The sequence below is a fragment of the Triturus cristatus genome, chromosome 4_1, assembly GCF_964204655.1.
Source record: "Triturus cristatus chromosome 4_1, aTriCri1.1, whole genome shotgun sequence".
Classification (NCBI taxonomy): Eukaryota; Metazoa; Chordata; class Amphibia; order Caudata; family Salamandridae; genus Triturus; species Triturus cristatus.
Window position 1 is genome coordinate 1144264367 of NC_140585.1, and position 21328 is coordinate 1144285694.

The 21328-nt window shown below is 44.9% G+C and overlaps 1 protein-coding gene across 7 annotated transcripts in view; it reads left to right on the forward strand.

Annotated features, from left to right (window-relative positions):
- Positions 1-21328, forward strand: part of DSN1 (DSN1 component of MIS12 kinetochore complex) — a 261660-nt gene that overhangs the window by 17226 nt on the left and 223106 nt on the right. For 4 of the 7 annotated variants that reach the window (XM_085654255.1, XM_085654262.1, XM_085654259.1 and 1 more), the window contains exon 2: positions 15469-15502. The exons of the other annotated variants lie outside the window; for them this stretch is intronic. In XM_085654255.1, the coding sequence (XP_085510381.1) occupies positions 15469-15502 (34 nt within the window). The remainder of the gene's footprint in view (positions 1-15468; positions 15503-21328) is intronic. 7 annotated transcript variants of the gene reach the window in all.

Here is a 21328-nt window from a genome sequence, read left to right on the forward strand (position 1 = left end):
TTTTCACTGCAGTAAGTCTGCTTGGCCTGCCATAGAGAAACACTGGGAAACAATCCTAAATGCTAATATTGTAGCTCAGTAAGGGTACCAGCTAGAAACATAATTCAACAACTAATTTTAATAGTAATTTGAAGTCCAATTCAATGGTTAAGTTGGATGTCTAATAAATATTAAGAAAAAGTAGATTTTTTTAAATGTTACACTTTACCTGTCTGAACTGCCGGAAGGCTGTGTAGCATGTGTGGTACCTTTTTTTTTTTTTTTTTTTTTTTTTTTTTTTTTAATTTAAGCAGTTAAACTATTGAATTCAGTACCCCAAACATAAGATCCATGGATAACTATCTTATCTTCAGAAGACTACTCAAGGGTTGGCTTTTTCCTACATTGCCACCATACTCAAACACTAATGTACAGCATATCACTGTGTTTGTAAACATTTATAATTCGAATATATATATATAATATATGTATGTAGCTAGATGTTTTTTTTAAAGAAGTTTTATATAGCGCTGGCCTGACCCTAGGGTATCGGAGCGCTTTACAGCAGATAAATTGCAGAGATTCACCAAACATAAGAGCGACACATTAACAGTGCAGGACAGTCTTGGTCTTCGGAGTCCTTCGAAGTTTTAGAGTTGGAGCAGTGCGCGGTGTCAGCTACCTGCTCCGATTGATCCTATCTACTCCCTAGGGAGTGGTTGAGGAACAGGATTTTGAGTTGGCTTTTGAATTTTACAAAGGAGGGAATGGTTCTGATGTGAGGGGGAATAGAGTTCCAGATTTTGGGAGCGCTTCCGGTTAAGGATCGATCCGCAGTTTTTTGTTTTCGAGTTTTTGGTGGGATGAGTAGAAGGGAGTTTGAGCTTCTGAGGTTCCTGGCCTGACCGGCTTTTTTGAGTTTTTTCGTCAGATATTCGGGTTTGCCGGTATGTAGGGCTTTATGCGTGAAGCACGCTGTTCTGAATCTAATCCGCATTTCGACTGGAAGCCACTTAAGTTCCCTGAGTGCAGGAGAAATGTGGTCGAATTTCTTGATACTGGTGATCATTCTGGCTGCCGTATGCAGGGTTGTTTTGGTGGGAGCCAGATGTGATTTTGGAATTCCTGAGAGGACTGCGTTCCCATAGTCCAGTCTTGACAGTACCAGAGTTTGGGTGGCCTGTTTGAGATCACTGGGCGGAATGAAGGTTTTTATTTTGTTCAGTAGTTTGACGTTAAGGAAAGCGCTCTTGGCCGAATTCTTGATGTGTCTGGTCATGTTCAGTTTCGGGTTTAGAATGATGCCTAGTGATTTGACAGTCTGCTAGAGTGAGATTCCCGTTGAGCGCATCATCGGCCTTTAACCATTCGGCAATTTGGGGGTTCTCTTCCTTATTAGAGATGAGGAGTTCTCAGTCTTGTCAGGGTTTAGTTTAAGGTGGTTGCATGACAGCCAGTGTTGAACATCTCTCAGTACGTCATTGAGTCTTTGAATGTCTCTGAGGAAGGTAGTTTCCAAATATATCTGAGTATCATCAGTGTAGAGATGGAAACGGATGTTGGCTGTTTTGAGTAGTTTGGTGAGAGGTTCCATGTAGATGTTAAAAAGTTGCGGGGATAGCACTGAGCCTTGAGGGACACCCTTGTTGACTAAGTGGAGGTCGGAAGCGAAGTTTTTTATTTTTAGAGTGCAATTGTGCAAGAAGGAGGAGAACCATTGGAGGACCACCTCGCTAAGACCGGCTCTTTCTTGGAGAGCCCTAAGGAGAAGTTTGTGATCTACCGTGTCGAATGCTGCCGAGTGGTCAAGGAGAATGAGGAGGCAGCATTGGTCAGAGTCTAGTGATCTGTGGATATCGTCAATGATGTTGAGGATCGCGGTTTCTGTGCTGCAGCCTTTTCTGAAGCCAGATTGGTGGGAGTGCAGGAGGTTGATGTTGTCCAGGTGTTGGGTTAGTTGTTGGAGTACACATCTTTCTAGGATTTTGGACAAAAAGGGGAGGTTCGAAACAGGTCTAAAGTTATTCAGCTCCGTAATGTCGAGGCCGGGTTTGTTTCAGCAAGGGTGTGACTTGTCCCATTTTAAGGCCGTCTGGAACAACTCAATTTTTAGGTCTCGCCTGACCCAGCGCAGGCGCTGGTCTGGCGAGACTTATTGAGAGGGCTCCAAAAAGTGCTACCAGGCCAGCCTAGAGCTACAGTGCATGTGCGTGGGCGCGCGCGCCGCGCTTTACCGCGATTACTTTCACGGCCGCTTTGATAGTGATCGCGATCACTTTCACTTTCCATAGCCAATAGGTCTCGCTTTTGGGACCTTATAAGTATTTAGTTATGCAACTGCAACTGTTGCATGGCTAAACACTTATAAGGTCCCAAAGGCGAGACCTATTGGCTATGCCAATGCTTGTTCAAGGAGCTATTTATGATCGTGCACCAAAATGGAGCTAGGGAGCGCTTCCGTTTTTTGGTCAGTAGGGGAGGATTGGGGTCTAGGACATGAGCTGAGGATTTGGAGGTGGAGATCAGCGTGAATATCTCAGATTCTTGAATGGGGCGGAAGCTTAGCCAGGAATTGGATAAGGTACAGGGAGAGAAGTCATGTTTCCCGGACGTGATGCTCTTAGTGGGGTGCGTATTGATGACGTCCAGTGAGATGTGTATTTCTTTGTACAAATCTGTATAAAAACTATAGTTTTTAAAATCTATAGATGTTCTTTAGGTCTTCTTAACAAATGTATATAATACTTATGGTTAAATATACTAGGCTTAACATGTTATAGGTCACTGCATAGTCGTATACGTTATTTGATTAGATGCTTATGGGTCTCTGTTTTATTTATCTGTCACAGTATGTAAATGTTATAACTTTTATCTACAAGCACTTCACTATTAAAATATAGAGGAAAAGATGCAATTAAAAATAGTTATTAAAATACTCCAATTAGCTTCAAGTACAGCAACACTTGAAAGTTTTGAGTTTATGCACTGCAACTTTAAATTTTGATATATTATCTTCCTTATATATGTGTACCCTTTCTATGTAGTCGTGTATCTATATATTTATTACTTTACTCTTACTGTAGAAGAAAAAAAACACCTCTGACTTAGTCCAATGCATTAATGTCTCACTTTGTACCCCACTCAATATATCCTCTACCTCCACTCTCTGACTCATCCCAAACCTTATTTTACTACTATGATTTCCTAAATCACACTTTCTAAATTCATCCCTCATGTATCCCTCCTTTGACTCACCCAAACCTGTTTTTATTACTATGATCTCCTCAATTTCTTTCTAGAAACACTTCCGTCCTTCATCTCTCCTTTTCTCATCCCAGACCTCATTTTACTACTATGATCTCCCAAATAATACTTTCTAGACTCTTCCTTCTTCTATCCTTTTCAATCAAACTAACAGACTCGCATGTCCACCGCTCAAATTAACTCATATTTCCTTATACTAATACACCACTAATCCTTTTTGGGTTCAGAAGTAGCATGCCATTTGCCGAAAGCGCGTTGATGCCTTGTCTGGGGTAGTAAGCGCTATATAAATACAAATGCAATAATTCTCAGCCAACTGTCAGCCTGTGGTTAGCTTTGAATAGGTGTGAAAAAATGTGTGAAATGCCTCCCAAGAGCAAACAATAGGCTGACCTGAATGGGCAGAGATGACTGCTCTGAACTCCAAAGAATGTGTAGGGTGGAAGCAGTGAACCTTCCTTTGACAGCACAGTGTCAAGTCTTGCTTGACTGGTCTGTTGTGCCACAAATAACACTTGGGGTGCCCTTGAAGGGGCGAAAACAGTATGCTAAGACATCTCTTGAGTATCCATTGTCTGGTTGCTAGAAGACCTTGCTTTTGCCCTACCAGACCATTTTTTTAGGTCTCGCCTGACCCAGCGCTTGCGCTGGTCTGGCGAGACTTTAAGTAAGGGCTTCAAAAAATGCTGCTGCCAGCCACAGCTTGCAGAGCATGTGTGCACATGCACTGCAAGCTGTGGCCGGCACTAGCATTTTTCCCTTAGCGTGTTTTTTCTTTTTTTGTCAGTCCCCCCGAGGCACAAGCAGGCATCCACTTCTGTCTTTTTTGCTGCGATTAGCTATCCTGACAGAAGTGGATGCCTGCTTGTGCCCCGGGGGAACAGACAGCAGAAACAAGCATGCATCCACTTCTTTTTGCTGCGATCAGCTGGTTTTACGTGGCATATTTACTGACACTTGCTTTTTAATGCCTCAATAATGTGCGAAGCTGAAGGTTGCAAATATGAGCACACTCTGAGGGACCCCCCTCCCAACCCCCAAAAAACCACTCCATTGGTTTAGTCGACCACACTTGCAGCGCCATGGGCAAACACAGTGCTATACACCCTTTGCCTGTTTTGGCGTATAACAACATGTGTTTATTTAAGCCCCTGGCATAGTTTACAAAAATATAAAATGCCTCGCATTAACTATTATGCTGTTGAGTAGGATAATAATAAAGGGTATTATTTAAACACTTGGTGCCATTAGATTTGTTTGCTTTACAAACGCCTACACATTCTTGCTTCATGCGTAGTCACAGTGGAAATCACAGATGCGTTGCACACGCAATGCTTTTAATCCACACATACACTGGCATGTCCGTGCAAGCTGATGTGTGTCATGCCTTCATGCGTGATACTTTGGCTTTTAGCCGTAAAAACGAGGCTTCTCTCAGTTCAGCACCCTGTGATGATCAAGCATCAGGGGTAATAGGCCAATAAGTAACCGAATTAACATTGGTTTCTAAATGTACAAACGGCATTCAGAGTGTTGCAGCATTGACACAGCTGGAGACTTGAGATGTGTTGGGAGAGTAATAAACATGTTAGGTGGGGGTTGTCACCGAACCTCTACTCCAGGATCTGTGCTCATTTGCAATTGCTTAGTTTCACATGCTATAAATACGGGAAACCTTCCCATTAGCATGGTACACCCTTTGCTGCAATGGGTATTTTGTTCCAGTGATGTTTTCCGTGCCAATGCTCCCCATCATAGGCGTGCACACTCACCCGGTTGAGGCTCCTACCATGAACCAAGAGCGAGTTTCAGCAGCTGGTTATCAGGGGTGTGCTGCAAGCGTGTACACACAACCACACACACCCAACCACACACACCCAACCTCACCCTACCACACACACAACCATACACACACAACCATACACACACAACCATACACACACACACAACCATACACACACACAACCATACACACACACAACCATACACACACACACACACACACACACAACCACACACACAACCACACACACACACACAACTACACACACAACACACACACAACCACAAACGTTTTTGGGGCTGTCAGCATAAATACGCTGTCACCAAACACAATGAACACCTCGGGGAAAGTTTGGGAAGTCACCCCCAACTTTGAAACTACTTGCTGTTGCAGAGTGTGTGCTGTACACATGGCAATATCTTGACACAGGGGACTGTTGCAAGGAATGCTTTGAGCCTCGGAGGCTGACCGACCTCAGTCTGTGCATTAGTTCACCCTGTCTTGGCGCTGCATGAAAACCGGGTGCCCACTGTCCAGCATGAAGTGAGACATTGTGATCGGGGCTGGAGATGCTATTTAGCAATCTTCTTAGAACATTGTGTTTCATTTATGGCATTAAACATAAAGGAGCACTGGCAATGCTGATAAAATGGATTTCATTTTGAGTAGTGACTAAAACTTTAAAAAAGCCTGCAGTACTGAAACCAGCATTTGCAATGCAATAGGTCTCACATTTGCAAAAGTTTAAGCTATTTACATTGTTCATGACAATGCCTTTTTTAATCTATTTCATAAAACCAACACATAAATAAATGCTATTATCATTTACAATGCCAATAGCTAGTGTTGCATTATTATTAGCAATGCCAACTGCTCACACTTTTATAATGCGAGACCTATTGCATTGCAAATGCTTGTTTCCTTCTGTCTCTCGCCGGGCCGCCCCTCCTTTATTCCAACCTACTTAATAGAGGTAGAAACGCAGCCGCACACAGCAGGCATGCCAAAGGCAAGCCCATCTGTGCATGGACTGCACCCAGTGCCAGGAACCCTGGTTCTTCTGCCACTCAAAGATAAACCACTTGGCAGCCCACACACCCTGGTCCTTCTGTAGGATGCTCTATTCAAGTGCCAGATCCCCAAGAGGTTTGGGTACTGTACATACCAATGCAATACCAGAAACACAATAGCCAATAGATCTCGCCTTTGGGACATTCAAAATGTTTAGCCATGCAACAGTTGATGTTGCACCAAGGGTATTGTGCTGCATAATTAAATACTTATAAGGTCCCAAAGGCGAGACCTATTGGCTATGCCAATGCTTGTTCTGGGTTTGTTGTGGGTACAGGGCCTGCCCCAATTGAATTTTAGTGTTGGATGAGCAATGACAGTAGAATGACCATAGTACATGGCATTTTGGGCCTGCTTGCACTAAGGTAAACAGGAACTACAGAAAAGGTGGTTGGGTTGGCCCTGAGAACCTTTACTCCATTGATTACGCTGTGCACAGGAATCACACCACTCCCTAACTGGTTCCAGACATATATGTGGCACCCACTACAGAATACTTTCTGGACCTGAGGAAGATTACAAGAGGACTGGACCTGCTGTCTTTGACCTGAGAGGAGCCCGAAGGAGTTGACCTGCTCCGTCTTTAACCAGGACAAAGAAGTGGACTCCAAAGGTCAGATGGCTAACCTCCTGTATGCAGACAACAAGCTGCAGGAGTCATTTTTATGGATAAACCCAGCTTACAACTGGCCATGGACAGCACCCTACTTGTGGCCTTTGCCTGACACCCAATGGATCTCTAAGTGGCTCCCCTGATGTCCTTTTGAAGTGTACTTTTGGGATGGATTAGGACTTAAAAGACTGAGGACCATATTTATAATCTGGGGACAGCCCGTTTCTCTGCCATGACGATGGAGAAAATTACTCCATCACCTGACGGAGGTACCGTCCACCGGATTTAGAAATGGCTATCACGCAGGTGGTCATTTCTTGAAGCATTCTCAGGAACTGCCGTAATGGTGCGTCTTGTCAATACTATTTGTAGTTTAGTGTAGGACTCCGTCAACAGGATGGAGCCCTTTCACCAAACTTTTCTTTTCTTATTTTCAAAATGAAAAATTCCGAAGCAGGATTCTCTTTTTGAAAATAAAATGCTTCCTTTGCCATGGGAGTCCTCTCTCGCTAGAGGAGGATTTAACAGTGTTCACTTCCCCTTACCGTCCGGGTTTTCTTGGCAGTGAAAACTGACCTCTAATTATTCCTATCTAAATTCGGTGGATGGAATTAGAGGTCTTACTCTGACGGCCCTTACTCTACAGGGTGTCAGAAGGGTGTAACGACGGAGTAGTCCACCTGCACCCCGTGATTAATCCAAATGTCCGCCTTCATCTGAATTCTGTGAGCGGACTATGATGTTGGTTTACCATCAACATATAAATCAGGGCTTATGTTAGAAGGTAAAATCTTTGACTAGGACAAACCTGGTTTGTGTATTCGGCTAGCCTCATATTGCACCTGGGCTCCGGTATACCCAAATCCATTGACTCTCATTGATGCTTTTTGGCGCCATTTCTACTTAAAACTAAAAAACATTAATATCTCCGGTTTCCATATTTGATTTTTATTTTGGTGTTAATTTTTAGTTTTTTTCAAATTTTACTCTCTTTTTCTAATTTGGTTTGGGATTTTCATTGTTTTGTATTTTGACCTCATCACTGTTTTGGTATTGCATAAATACTTTAGACATTGCCCTAAGTTAAGCCTGTCTGCTCTGTGCCATAGATACCATGGGGTTGAGATTAGACTAATTTGGTGACTTGGAGGGTACTCTTGGTGGGAAGTAGTGCCCCGCCTGACCCGTGCATCGGTGATGTTACCTTGAAAATACTTTCTCTTTCTGCCTGCCCCAATGTTTTCATGTTTCCCACAGGACATTACCTCCATTATGCTCCCAGTTATCTTGCTCCATGCTCTGTTGTTCCTTGTTCCAGGGCTCCGTGTTGTTGAGTACGTCACGTCTCATCAGTAATTTAGTAATGTGTATGTCAGCACTTCTGTTTTTACCAAGAAGGGTTGATTCGAAGGATCAGTGTGAGTCAAACTAGACTTAGAAACTCCTCCGGAAAGAGTTCCTCAAAGGCAAACATTTGATCTTTTCAAAGTATTAGAATGTTTTATTCAGCAAATATAGTTAACATTGCAGTAGTAATAGAACTAGTAAAAGTTAGTACCTATCGTCAGTACATTATTATGCTCCCTGCACATAAGCTGCATACATAAAAATATACAGGCCAACTCAATAGATTGAGCAATAGTGTTCTGCAGGACAACACCAAAGTGAGCAAATTGACAATTAATTTGATTCTTCTGATAGGATTTTGAACAATACTAACAATTATTGTATGCAAAACTAAAAATAATTGTGACACATTTAATACATAAAATTCTGTCAGCAACAGGAGGCAAGGTCAAAAATGTTACATGAAAATGAAAACATTTTCCATTACTTTCCTTCCTGACAGTTGTTCTCTAAAATATAAATACAATACACCATTATTTTCGTTCAGGTATTTATTCCTTTCACATAACAATGTACAAAATGGAAAATAACTTAAAAATATATTTAGGTAATTTAATTTTTTACATATAGGATGCAAAGGAAGCACAACATAAAATATAACGATATGAGATTTTTTCCACTTATGCCAAAATGCACTGCAGAATTCGTCTTTGTAATGTTACCTCTATTAGCCATGGAAAGATGCAACAGGCAGTTCCATGTAATTCACAATCTTCTATTCTGCAGAGAAAGCGATACATGCACGTTTTCGGCCTGCTATGTTAGCAACAACAAAAAGGCTGTCCTTTACATTTCTGACTAGTTAATTAGCTTTCTGAATCCCTCCATCGGCTTATCGGAAATTATGTCACCATCACAATATCGTATCTGACATTTAGACTATTTCGAAATTAAACTTTCAATATATCACATTCTTCAGCTTTTAACTGACCCAGTAAAATTTCTTCTTTGTGGACTCTTCTTCTCGCCTCTGAACTTCCTTTTCAAGCACGTTAAAATTTAACTCTGCAAGATTTAACCCCTTCAGTGCCCATGACGAGATGGTCTCGTCATGGAGCACGGTTGCGCTGTGCCCATGACGAGACTATCTCGTCATGAACCCCGCCCGCTAATGTAACGCCCGGCACAGGGCGGGGAAAGGGCGTGGCACTGAAGGGGTTAAAGGTTAGATGAACAGTTAATGCAACTATAAACACTACACCAAGTGAGATAGCAACTACTTCTAACACCCATTTACCTCAACTACCTAACCATGAACCAGTCTGATCCCAGATTCCGGTTTCTGCTAATGGGTGAGCTAGCTCCTTGTGTAGTGTTAGTCAAATTCCTGATCTACTTATTAATATTTTGAGAATTTTCGAGCTCATATGTATAGCATTTAGTCTTAATCACCATACAAACCCCTCCCTCATTTGCTAAAAGCATATCTAAAGCCATTGTGTACTCCATTGCATGGCACCTACTGTAAAGATTTTTTCATTAGTACTAGCTACAGAACCTGACATCTTATTTGCTAAAGACTGTGTTAAAGTAGACTATGTTTCTAAGCAATTACTATAGGAGTGATCACAGCAGAGAAAGTATCCAGAATATTTTGCCTTGCACTGTCCTGCTTCACTCTCCGAGCACATGTTCTAAACTATTCATGTGGTAAGTTTAAGGATACACTAATGATAAATAACATGTACTTGCCCAGTTTATTGGATGTATGGAATAAGCATTCTTGTTACATATGTAATACATGCCTCTAGACATAAGACTGGTACCTAAAATGTAATGCCTATTTACATCATAGATAGACTTACCTTTACTATTTTCTTCATTAATTTTTCCATTTCTCTCCTCCTGTATCATACATACAGTAGAGTCCTTCACCTTCTTTCTATGTCCTAAGATTAGGATGTATTTGTGGATTCTTAATCGCAGCATGTCATTTAGGCTTAAATCTGAACACTCCAGAACCTGCATGTTTAGCATCCTGTTTTTGATTATTATTGTCTGTAATAAAACAACACTCCAGATTTGTTAGTTTGCACACACCTATATCTGTAAAATAAAAAAAATTCACGTTAGTACTTTTTACATTGGCACTGTGAAATTTTATAGGAGCTGGCATAAACTCAATTCCCTCTGCTCCAAGGGTACTGGATCAGTTATGTCACTATGTATCAGTATGTGCAATGGCTTAGCAGTTAATGGAAAAATTGGGAATCCACTGGTGACCGCATCCCACTATTCCCAAGAACACTCTTACATATCACTGTGTACGGGGTGGACTCATTTTCAGAATTACGAAGATATGCTCTTTTGACACCATTCTCCTTTGGTGACATCTGTCTGACAGGATTGTAATTATGTTGATGAAACTGTGTGTACCTCATCAGCCAAATGATTTAATGATGCAGTGGTGTCCAGTTTACAAGCTTCTTTCGTTTTTGCGGCAATCATAACGTAAGGTCATCGATATATTGAACAAGGGTTGACTCCCAGAATAATCTAAATTCTTCTTGTTTCTTGAGAGATTGTTAAAAGATGGAAGGTGAGTCGGTTTACTCTTTTAGTAGTTTTTTCCCACAAAGTACCTTATTTCTGAATTGGAAGGCAAAAGATACAGTCTATCCTCACTGTATCAGTAATAGTCCTTTAATCTTGTACTATCCTCCAATTTCCATTGGCCTTGTAAATCACTGTTACCCTTTCGCTGCCAGGCCACCTACCCCTTCCACGTCACCCTCCTGTGCTAAGCCTTTTTTGGGCTATTTGTGGTAGTTTTCTCTTAGGCCCCCATAACCCTTTCTCTACATAAGGTATCCATGCCAAATTTGTGTCATTTCTGGGGATTCTAAAGGTACCCAGGGTTTTTGGATTTCCCTTGAGGGGGACGAGAAATTTGCCAAAATACACCTACATTTTGTTTTTGGGGGGGGGGAGGGGGGACAATGGGGGAAAAGGGCTGCAGAAGAAAGAATTTGTTTTTTCCCCTGCAAATGGCATCAACAAAGGATTTGCGGTGCCAAAATCGCCATTTTCCCAGCTTTCAGGAGCAGGTAGACGTTTGTCAGAACACCATATGTTTCAGCACATTTTTGGCATTTTAATGTGATACTGCCCATTTTTCCTATTTTTTTTGTGCTTTCAACCTCCCTCCAGTTAATGGTAGAAATGGATGTGAAACTAATGATGGATCCTGGCAGGCTGTACATTTCGGAAAAGTAGGCAAAAGTCTGAATCCAGCAAGGGGTTGTTTGTGGAGAACCTTCTAGGTTTTCCAATAGAAACGAACAGTTGAAATAAAAAAAGATTGCAATTAAATTGAACAAAGCCGATTGTGCCAACGTTTTCACCTGTATCTTCTTGTGAGTATGGCAGATCTTTGAAAGCAATATACCGTTACTTCCTCTGGACTTTTCTGTTTGCGGGATTTATAGGACTTGTAGGTTCACCAAGAACCCAAGGTACCAGGAGCCAATAACTGAGCTGCACCTTGCAATGTTTTTTTTATTAGGGACTGGGTATACAGCAATTCATTTGGTAAAATCTAAAGAGTGAAGGAGAGGTATCAAGGGAACCTATGTATTTCTGAAATGAGAACAAGATAAGGAGTTTAGAAGCGGTGGTTATTTGCACATCTCTGAATTTGTGGGTACCCATACTAGCATGTGATTTAGAGGACATTTTTCAAAATGACTTATTTTTTACACACTCTCCTGCATTTGTTAGGCACAAATGCATAGAAAGACAATTGGTAATAACACTTCAAGTCTCCCGATAAAAATGGTACTTCACTTCTTTGGGTAGGCCTAGTGTCTGCTACAGGAAACCGTCCAAAACGCAGCGTGGGCACATCATATTTTTACACTAAAAACGGACCCCTTTTTTTACAGTGTGCCTAGCTGTGCATTTTGAGCTCTAGCTTAGCCAGCACCTAGAGAAACCTAGCACACCTGTACATTTTGTTTTTAAACTAGACAACCAGGGGAATACAGTACGGGGTGACCAGTGTGGCTCTCACCTGGTTCTGTTACCCTAAACCTCAAAATTTGTCTAAGAAGAGACTTTTCCCTCACATTTCTGTGATGGAAATATCTGGAATCTTCAGGAAGCCTCAAACTTCCACCCACCCAGCATTCCTCCAAGTCTCCCGATTAAAAATGGTACCTCACTTGTGTGGGTAGATCTTGTGCCCGCGACAGGAAACGGCCCAAAATGTACTGTGGAGACATCAAAATTATTTAACTTAAAACTATCTTGTTTTGCAAGTGAGCAACCTGCATTTTTGGTCCCGAGCTCGGCAGCCATCTAGGGAAACCTACTAAACCCAGACATTTCTGAAAACTAGACACCCGGGCGGTCCAGGGAAGTGTGGCTTGCATGGAACCCCCAACGTTTTCTTACACAGAATCCAGTGCAAACCTCAAATTTTCAATTTTCTATGTGGGAAAGTTGTGGGATCACTGGGCCGACACAAATTTCCTCCCACTCCGAGTTCTCCAAGGTCTCCCGATAAATACCTCACTTGTATGGGTGGGCCAAGTGCCAGCGACAGCGAAAACGTATTGTGCAGACATCAAAATTATCTATCACAAAACGACCTGGTCTTGCAAGGGAGTCATCTTGGTTTTTGGTCCCGAGCTCAGGAAATTTGTGTCGGCCTAGTGATCCACAACTTTCCCAAACAGAAATGTGAGGAACCAATGTGTTTTAGTCAATCAAACTTACAAGGACCTCTTGGTTAGTAAACCTTGTGGGATTCACACAAAACATACCACATATTATTCCCTTGTTCACCACAGAGAAAGTATGCAATGAATATAAAAAGCAAAAGAAAAACACCAAATCTTTACTGCACACCCATCCACTAGTCCATCCCGGGCATTCTGTTTGGATTTGGCACAAGGGAAAGCAAATGGTTGATTTAAAAAAAAAAAAAAAAACTATTCACCAGTGACTTTACGAAATTTAATCTGCAAAAGTCATTGTTAATAATTTCAACATTACATCAAAGAACCCCTAACTTACAGCTCGTGAGCTTTAAAGCCACTTCAAGACACCAACCGCTTTACAGTCCATTGACACACCTTTCTTTCCTCAGACACAGAAAACCATTTACGCTACAGGCCCACCCCAATTCAACACTTTCATTTACAAACCGCGCCATTCAAGGGATCATCACTCATACGCCAACAGGGCTAACACACCTATCTCTCCACCAAGCATCCAAACATCAGGCAACATACAAACACACTTCAAGCAAGTCCATACACATACTGGCTAACAACCACCAACACACCGCCAGTCCACGCACACAGCCAGCAGAGAAAATAGTGAAAATAGTGCCCCTATAATGGGGAGCGACCCTTGCCCAAGGGGCCGCCCCCAACATATAAATAGGTTAAATCCCTGGAATCTAGTGGCTTTCTGCCTCCCTTTGGGACAGACAGGCCTGAAAATAAAGCAGATCAGCCTCCAGGAAGTGCAGAAATGGCCAAAACATGGCCCCCGTAATAGGGAACAACCCTTGCCCAGTGGGCCGCTCCCCAACATATCAATCAATATAATCTCTGGTGTCTAGTGGCATTCCGCGGATGGGCCTAAAAATAATGCGGATCTTCCCCCCCCCCCCCCCCCCCCCAGGGGTGACAAAAACGTCCCAAATTATTGGGAGTGACCCTTGTCCAAGGGGCCGCTCCCCTAAAATAAAATATGGCCAGAAAATCCCTGGGGGCCTAGTGTGAACATTTCTGCTGCGCGGTCGCGGCCCTATCTGCGATCGCACAGCAGGAATGCACTGCAAAGGGACACCGGGGGAGAGGGAAAACTCCTTTGTTTCCCCCGTGCCCATTTGCTGTCCACGTTCCCTCCCCCGGTAAAAATCCTTTCTTTTTCTCCAACGTGCTGGAAGCAATGGCTTCCAGTGCATCCTTGGCCTGCTCTGATGAGTGTGCGTCATTCTCGTGACAGTATCATTAGATCGCCGAGGGGGAAGTCAGGGGTTTCAGTGGAAGTGCTTCCTCTGCTGTTCCAGGTGGGGCCTTCTAATTAGTGGCCCAAGGGGTGAGCACCAATGCTTCCCCCGCGGGTGGGTACCAGGAATTGGTTACGTCCTCTGCACAGCAGCACCGCAGCCGAGGATGTAACCATTACGTCCGTGGCACCCAGTGGGTTAAAGGAGTGTTACAAGGGATCCTCAAAATTTCCCTTAGGATACCCTTTTGCCACCATCTACACAATCACTCTGGTAATCCCTTCCAAATGTTCATGAGAGAGTCTGTACTATGGTATACGTGGATAGATTGTTTCCGGTTTTAATGTAACATGCACTGGCTTAGCACTTTTACTAAGACCAATATTCTTACCTGTCACATCCCAAGCCTCCCTTTCCACCATCTTTCTTAAATCTGGAGGTAAGTCCTGTTCTGTGAGAACTAGCAAAACCTTTCAATTTAAACTCAACATCTGTGTCATTTGCCTCAATGTGGATACCATCCAATGTACAATAAATTACACAATTCTGTTAACAAAGTGAGTCTCGACCAAGTAGGTTCACAGGACTTGTTTCATTAATCTGTGGAAATTGTGATGCACCATTCTAGCTGGCAGCAAGGATGATGCTGAAGACATAGCTCTGGAGAAAGAAACACATGCACATTTATTTGTTGTACACATTTTAGGTCTACTGTGTAAGTAACTACAACATGATGTCTCCTGTATATGGCAGGATTTGCATTTTAAGCACTTTACATACAGCTTCAGGTCAGTGTGGGGCTGATGGTGGTTGTTTTGCAGGACCAGAAAGGATATTGTCGGCATGCCTTTTCTTTAAAGTGCCGAAAGTGGCCTGTCCCCAATCAAAATGCAATTCCTGTAGATACGATTTTCCATTAAGTGTCTCCCAGGGTAGACCCCCAGCTTGGATCTTCATTAAGACATAACATCCCTGTGCCCTCCGTCTACACTGTCCAAAATCTCCTAGCTAAGATTCTTCTAAGTTTTAGAGACTGTTTCCTGCCCATGTAACTCCCTGCTCACATGTAATTTTTTTGTTCACTTAATTGTAGACTTCAAAATCTGTACCTACATCTGACAAACACTCACAATAAATCAGCTGTCTTGTGTTTGACACCCTGCCCGTTTTGTGTTTGACACCCTACCAGGTTTTGCCTAGTATGTAGACTTTTTTTTCTCTCACAATCATTATATGGAGCATCTGTGTAAGACTGGTTTTGGGCTCTTTATACAGTAAAATTGTAGTAAATCTTGAGAGGTTCACCAAAAGTAGAATTTGGTTTTATTTATGTTTTAGTTACCAAGTTAAATAGTGATTCTGCAATCTGTGTTTCTCCTTTTGTAGGGATGAAGATTCCCATTCTCAGAACTTACCAAAGGTAAATTTAGTTTTATAGTTTCCTCCATTGTGCCTCCATTCACTCGTTCTGCCTTGCATTCTTTAGAGATTGATAAAACAGGCAAACTTGAGTTGGTAGTTATTAGGGCCTGTTATTTAGATGCTAGTACACTGTTACAACAAGCTGCGTACATGATAAGCATTATAAACTTGACTTCCATGTTTTCAAAATATATTGCATCTTTTTAGGGGGCCACCATTCCTGTTCATTGTTCCACACTCGTGGTGGTTGGGGTTGTTTTCTTGTGGTGTCCTGTGGTCTGTCCTACTGTGGCTCTGCAAACTGACCAAGACCATCATTGCTCTACTTGACTCTCAGGATCACAAGGGCGAGCAGTTAAAGACATCTTATGGATGTAGTGTGGTGGACAGACACTCAGAATTCAAATACTCAAATTAAAGACCCAATAATTCACCGTCCACCCTCATGCTTGTCTTTCAGTTAAAAGAAAAAGTATTATAATATCACAGCCTCACAGAATACTATAAAATTAGAGGGTACAACTACAAGGTTAACAGCCTCTCAAATATGTTCTAGTCTAGCACTACACCCTTTACTAGTACCCTTCTCAGAACTATACAGTATACCCCTATATCTGTGGTGACTCCCCCACGATTTGGCCCTAGGCAAAACTAGGCATAGGTGCAAGTTTATTAACTCATCGCCACATGGTGTTGGTTTGTTCAAACATTTGTTAAGCCCAAAGAATTCAGACTGGCAAGTAACTTTCTCTGACATGATTGTCTTTTTGAATTCACGATCCAGTACCTCAGTCTTGGGTGGCAGGTCTTGCATTCCCTACTCAGTGTAGCGAGGGGCCTTGATGGTGCAGTCCTCTGGCTTGCATAGTCGAAATCTTTTTCGGCGGTGTACAACCATGGCAGCGGCCTTGCTCTGCTCTCGGGCCGCTGATAAGAGCTGCAGGTTGGATCAATGAGTACTTGTCACCAGCTTCAGGGCCAGGATTGAGTCTTTCGCTTTGGGGCAATGACTGCTCCTTCAAGGGAATGTAACCTATGACAGTGAACACACCAGTCCTTCAGGAATACTGCAAGGGTGCTGGACCTCACACTGTTGTGTGACATACATTTTCTTTATATAGTTTACCACATGAACCATGTTCTGGGAGATTAGACAAGCCCTAACTGTCAGTATCGACATTGCTTCCCTTGGCAGTCGGTTTCTTCTGGACGTTCCACATGCTGGCAGTATGGCTGGACATCTCTTTATGTCCAGGTTCTTCTGAAGGACAGGCACTCTCCCTCCCTCCCTCTCTGAGCAAGCAGACCTCTATGCAGACCCACAGCTTCTCCAGCAAGTTATGTTCACTCAAATGAAGCCTTCTCACCTCTAGGAGACTGGTGGTCATGCAGGCACCAGTTCTGGTCAGACAGCAGTCTTCAGAGACTCTGATAAGCACGCCCTTCCTTGGTCATGAAAGACTTGGAAGTGGAACAAACTTGGGTGGTTTGAGTAACACATTGTAAGCATTTTACAGGCAAGGAATGTGAATCCACTGTCTCACTGTTCAGAACTGGTTTAAGTTGATTCTCTTTCAAATGTGATTTCCAGGCCGCTCTCTAGGCGCAACGTTTGTGCAAAGTGATGCACTTACAGCAGGTAGCAGTGGGGCTGGCTCCTAGCAGAAATACCAGAAACATCGGTGTTGGACTTGGCCCTTCTGGCAGGTTCACCCCTAAACTTTTTGCTTTTACTGGTGACCTGGTGGTAGTGATTTTTGGTTTCTGCGCACTTTCCCTGTGTCCCAGAGTAAAGTGCGTGTGCACTCTGAGTGCATTTGGTGAGATAGGCCTGCCCTCCCATAGGAATGCATGGGGAATGTATGTGCCCCTGGTAGTTCCTGATGCGTGGGGTGGGCAGGCTCGAGTTTGGTATGTGCGGACTCGTGTGATTGAATGCTTCGCAATGATGTATAATGCGTGATTATGTCCTGTGCAGAAGTGCCACTTCTAGGAGTAGGCATATTAGTGTAAAATGTGTCTGGCGTGTGATTGGTTGGAGCTGACTCGTGAGCCTGGCTCCAGGAGTCTGGGTGGGTCTGCCCCAGTGGTGAGTGTGAGATTAGCATGCTGATGGCTGGGGAGGAGTGCCCCTTGGACCTGAATAGGGCAGGGCTTTCCCTACACAATGCTGGCTCCGCCCCCTGTGGTGCGACTTATGACCCTAGCCCTGCCAGTGAATAGAGTGAGGGGCTGAGCACATCAAGGGTGCTCCCCCAACCAGCTGCGACTGGATTTTCCCCTCACCCTGAGCAACAACAAAGGGAAAAGGTGTATAAGAAGGGGCTGTGTCCCCTTACAATTTGTTCTCTTCCAGGATCCTGCCTGAGGGGGCTGCTGCTGTTGCCGGGCCAGAGGACCGCCACTTGGACTACCTCCCTGCCTGGAGGCCCAGTGAGCTGGCTCTGGGCCCAGCCTTGCCCCCTGCCTACCTTCCTAAACTTTGCTGGACTTGCCTTCTCCCCTAAGCGCCTGGAAGCGCTTTTATTTTACTTATAGCGCTAGGAGCGCTTTATTTGGTGCCCCAGCGCTTAGAGAGCGCTCCTGTGTCGCCTCTGCAGCGCCGAACTGCTCCTCCTAAAAGAGGGAATCCCCGGCATAGGGATTCCCCCTCTGGTTGCCGAGGTTTGAAGCCGGTGCACACCCCGCATTGCCGTGGTCATTGGCGGGTGCCCACCCCGCTTATTGGTTTCATCTCACGGCGGGTGCCCACCCCGCCGTATATTTCTTATCCCGAGGGAGCCTACCCCTCTTACTGCCGTGGAATCACCGCCGCGGCCGGGCTCACAGGAAGTCAGGCAGGCCGGGGGCGGGCCTCCGGGACAACCGAGACCGGAAGTAGGAGGGCGGGAGCCTACCCCGCCTCCCACCGAAGACTCGCGGCTGGATTCTAAGCCCCGGAGCAGGCAGGAGCCTACCCTGCGCCCCGGGGCCCTCAGGAGAAGCACTGCGTCCTCCACCCAGGCGGGAGCCCACCCCGCACTGGGACATGCTGCCTTCGTGCACGGAGCCCGTAGGCTCCGCATTTAAGCCCCGTAGAGCACCGAGACCGGCGGAGAGAGGATCGAAGTCCCCCTGCGAGCGGCCCAGTGAGTATAGAAGGGCCGGGGGGCTCCGTGGGGCCAGTATCCTTTATTTCAGAGCGCGTGGACGCTCTAAACGTGTGGGGGCAGTATTGTGAACGAGTCCCCCGAGTGGGGCTCCAACGTTACGGGGCACAGTTGGTTCGGAGCGTGAGTGCGCTCCCACGCTTTTGGGGGCATATTTGTTTTAGAGCGCTCGTGCGCTCCAACGAGGGCATAAATTTGTCTAGAGTCCAGAGGGACTCCAAAGGGGCCATATTTGTTCTAGAGCCTAGAAGGCTCCAACGACGGGGCACATTGTTTGTTTAGAGCCCACGAGGCTCCACCATTGCTCCAGGGCATATTTGCATTCCAGAGCCCAGAGAGGGCTCCAGGGGCACGCCGGTGCCAAGTTCCTTTCCCCAGCTGCCTAGCACTTCGTGGGCAGCTGCAACGTTTAGGTTGTGGCCCTCCACGTTTTGGCTTGCGCAGCCTGCGCAGTCTTGCCCTGACTCTGCTGGACACAGGGCGTCCTAGCCCCAACAAGGCCAGTTGACCTAGGGACTGCCACAGGTGGTGGCTAATGTGAGTTTTGCGCTATTGTTCCTAAACCTGCACCTCTGAATGTGTTTTTATGCGTCATGTGTAATGTGCTTATACCCCTACAGGTATTGTGATCCTTAGGTGGTTGTTTTCTCCTAGTACAGGTGGTGCTAGTGAGGTCCTGGTTCCCTGCGCAATATTTTCCTAAGGTGGTTAGGGTTGCGTAGGTGGTACTTACCTGTTACCAGTAGTTACTGGTTGTGTGCTACATGTGGTATTTTGTGCTACGGTAATTTTATATCCTATGTTCTAAGTGCTAAGTTCTAAAAGTGCTAATTCCTGACAGTGGTCCATGTGGCCCTGTCCCCTGTACATATAATCCCTTGTAAAATTCTGCCCGTGCCAGTTGGCGCAGTGTAAATTGTGTGAATATTATCTAATGTGTTTTGGTATAATACAAAGGCTATTTTTATATATAACCTTGTGTGGAGTTTTCTTTGTGGTGGGCCTTGGGTGTTGTTGCTGGGTGAGCGCGCAAACGCTTTACACATTGCCTCCGAGATAAGCCTGACTGCTCGTGGCAAGCTACCAAGGGGGTGAGCAGGGGTTATCTTTGGCGTGTAACTCCCCAACCCTGACTAGAGTGGTGGGTTCTGCCTGGCTTTGGCGCAAGCCCTAGCCAACCAGAAATCCCATTTCTAACATTGGTGATCAGCGGTGGGATTTGGACTTGCGTTTGCGCTGTACCGCAGCAGCAACTGGCCGCACTACAAAAGTCTGCATTTAGATAATCACATGGTATAGGGATTATTGTTCTAAGTTTGTTTTTAAATGTCATTTCTTTGGAAATGCGTTTCTTGTGCACTGTGAGTTAGGTGTCCCTAGCTCGGGAGGGTCGATCATCCCCCTAAGTGCAGTGTGTTTTCTGGATTCACCAGTGAGGGTGGGATCCAGTGGTGGCAGCATAATAGTGTCCAGTACATTTGTCCCCGCCCTGTGCCCAGAGTTGGTACCTGTGTCACTTGTGGTCAGGTTGAGGAATCAGGGGTGGTAGAAACTGCCTTACCAGTCCGAGGGGAGGGTTGTGTGTGGATGAATGGTGTGTGGCACTAGACAAGTGAGTGTGAGTTCTCTGGGATGGAGAGCTTGCTGAATCCTTTGTGAATTGTGTGCTCCTGTTAAGCTCAGACCCCTAGGTTCCCTGTGTAATCCTTTCACCAGAACGTCCGCCAGAATGGAGCCTGCTTTTGATCTCAGTGATCTAGTTTGGTACAATATGCAGGAGTTGAAAAGGTTCTGTAGAGAGAGAGACATGGGGGTGAGAGTGTCAGACACTCTGTGTGAACTTAGGGGCCACATGATCCAGTGGGTTAACAATCAAAGGGATCTTGAGCGGAAAGGGCCCGGGCCTCACACCTGGAGGGTGGTGGGTCTGTGGGGAGCCCTGAGGATTCAGAAGAGGAGGAAGAAGATGATGATAGTACCTGGACGCCAGTAGAGAGTGAAGACCCCATAGGTAGGGAGTCCCTTGCTGGGTCCAGCGTAGGAGGCAGCGCCTCATCCCTTTCCCTGTCCCCAGAGGAGTGGGAAGATAGGAGGAAAGAAAGGGAACACCAGCTGGCGTTTAGAAAAGCTCAGGTTGAAGCCTGCCCAGGCTAGGGCGCAGCTGGAGGTCAAGAAGCAACAGCTAGAGACTGAGTGGGTCTTGGCGCAGGAGAGGATAGAGGAGGCTGAGAGGGCCTCCACCAGAGGCAAAGTAGCTCTGGAGGGTAGACTATCCCCTGCGCGCAGTTTTAATTTTCTGGGCTCCCCAGGGAGGGTTGAGTCCAGTGGTGGTAGCTATATAGATTTCAGTGTAGGAAATCCCAGTCCCAGTTCCCCCAGTCTGGTACCTGTTTCCCAGAAGGAGGAGTTAAGGTTAAAATTCAGGGGCAGTAGGAAACTGTCTCACCAGTCTTGGGAGGAGTTTGTGGATAAATGTGAGAATGCACTGTATGATTGGATAGGTCCCGCAGAAAATGATTTTGATAAACTGTGTGATCTGGTTCTCAAAGAACACCTGCTCAGTTGTTGTGTGCCAGGTTTGCGCCAACACCTGTTGGGGTGTGGATTGTCTGAGCCATTTGAGCTTGCGGATGAAGCAGAGCGCTGGGAAAGTGCTAGAGGTTCTCTAGAGTCAT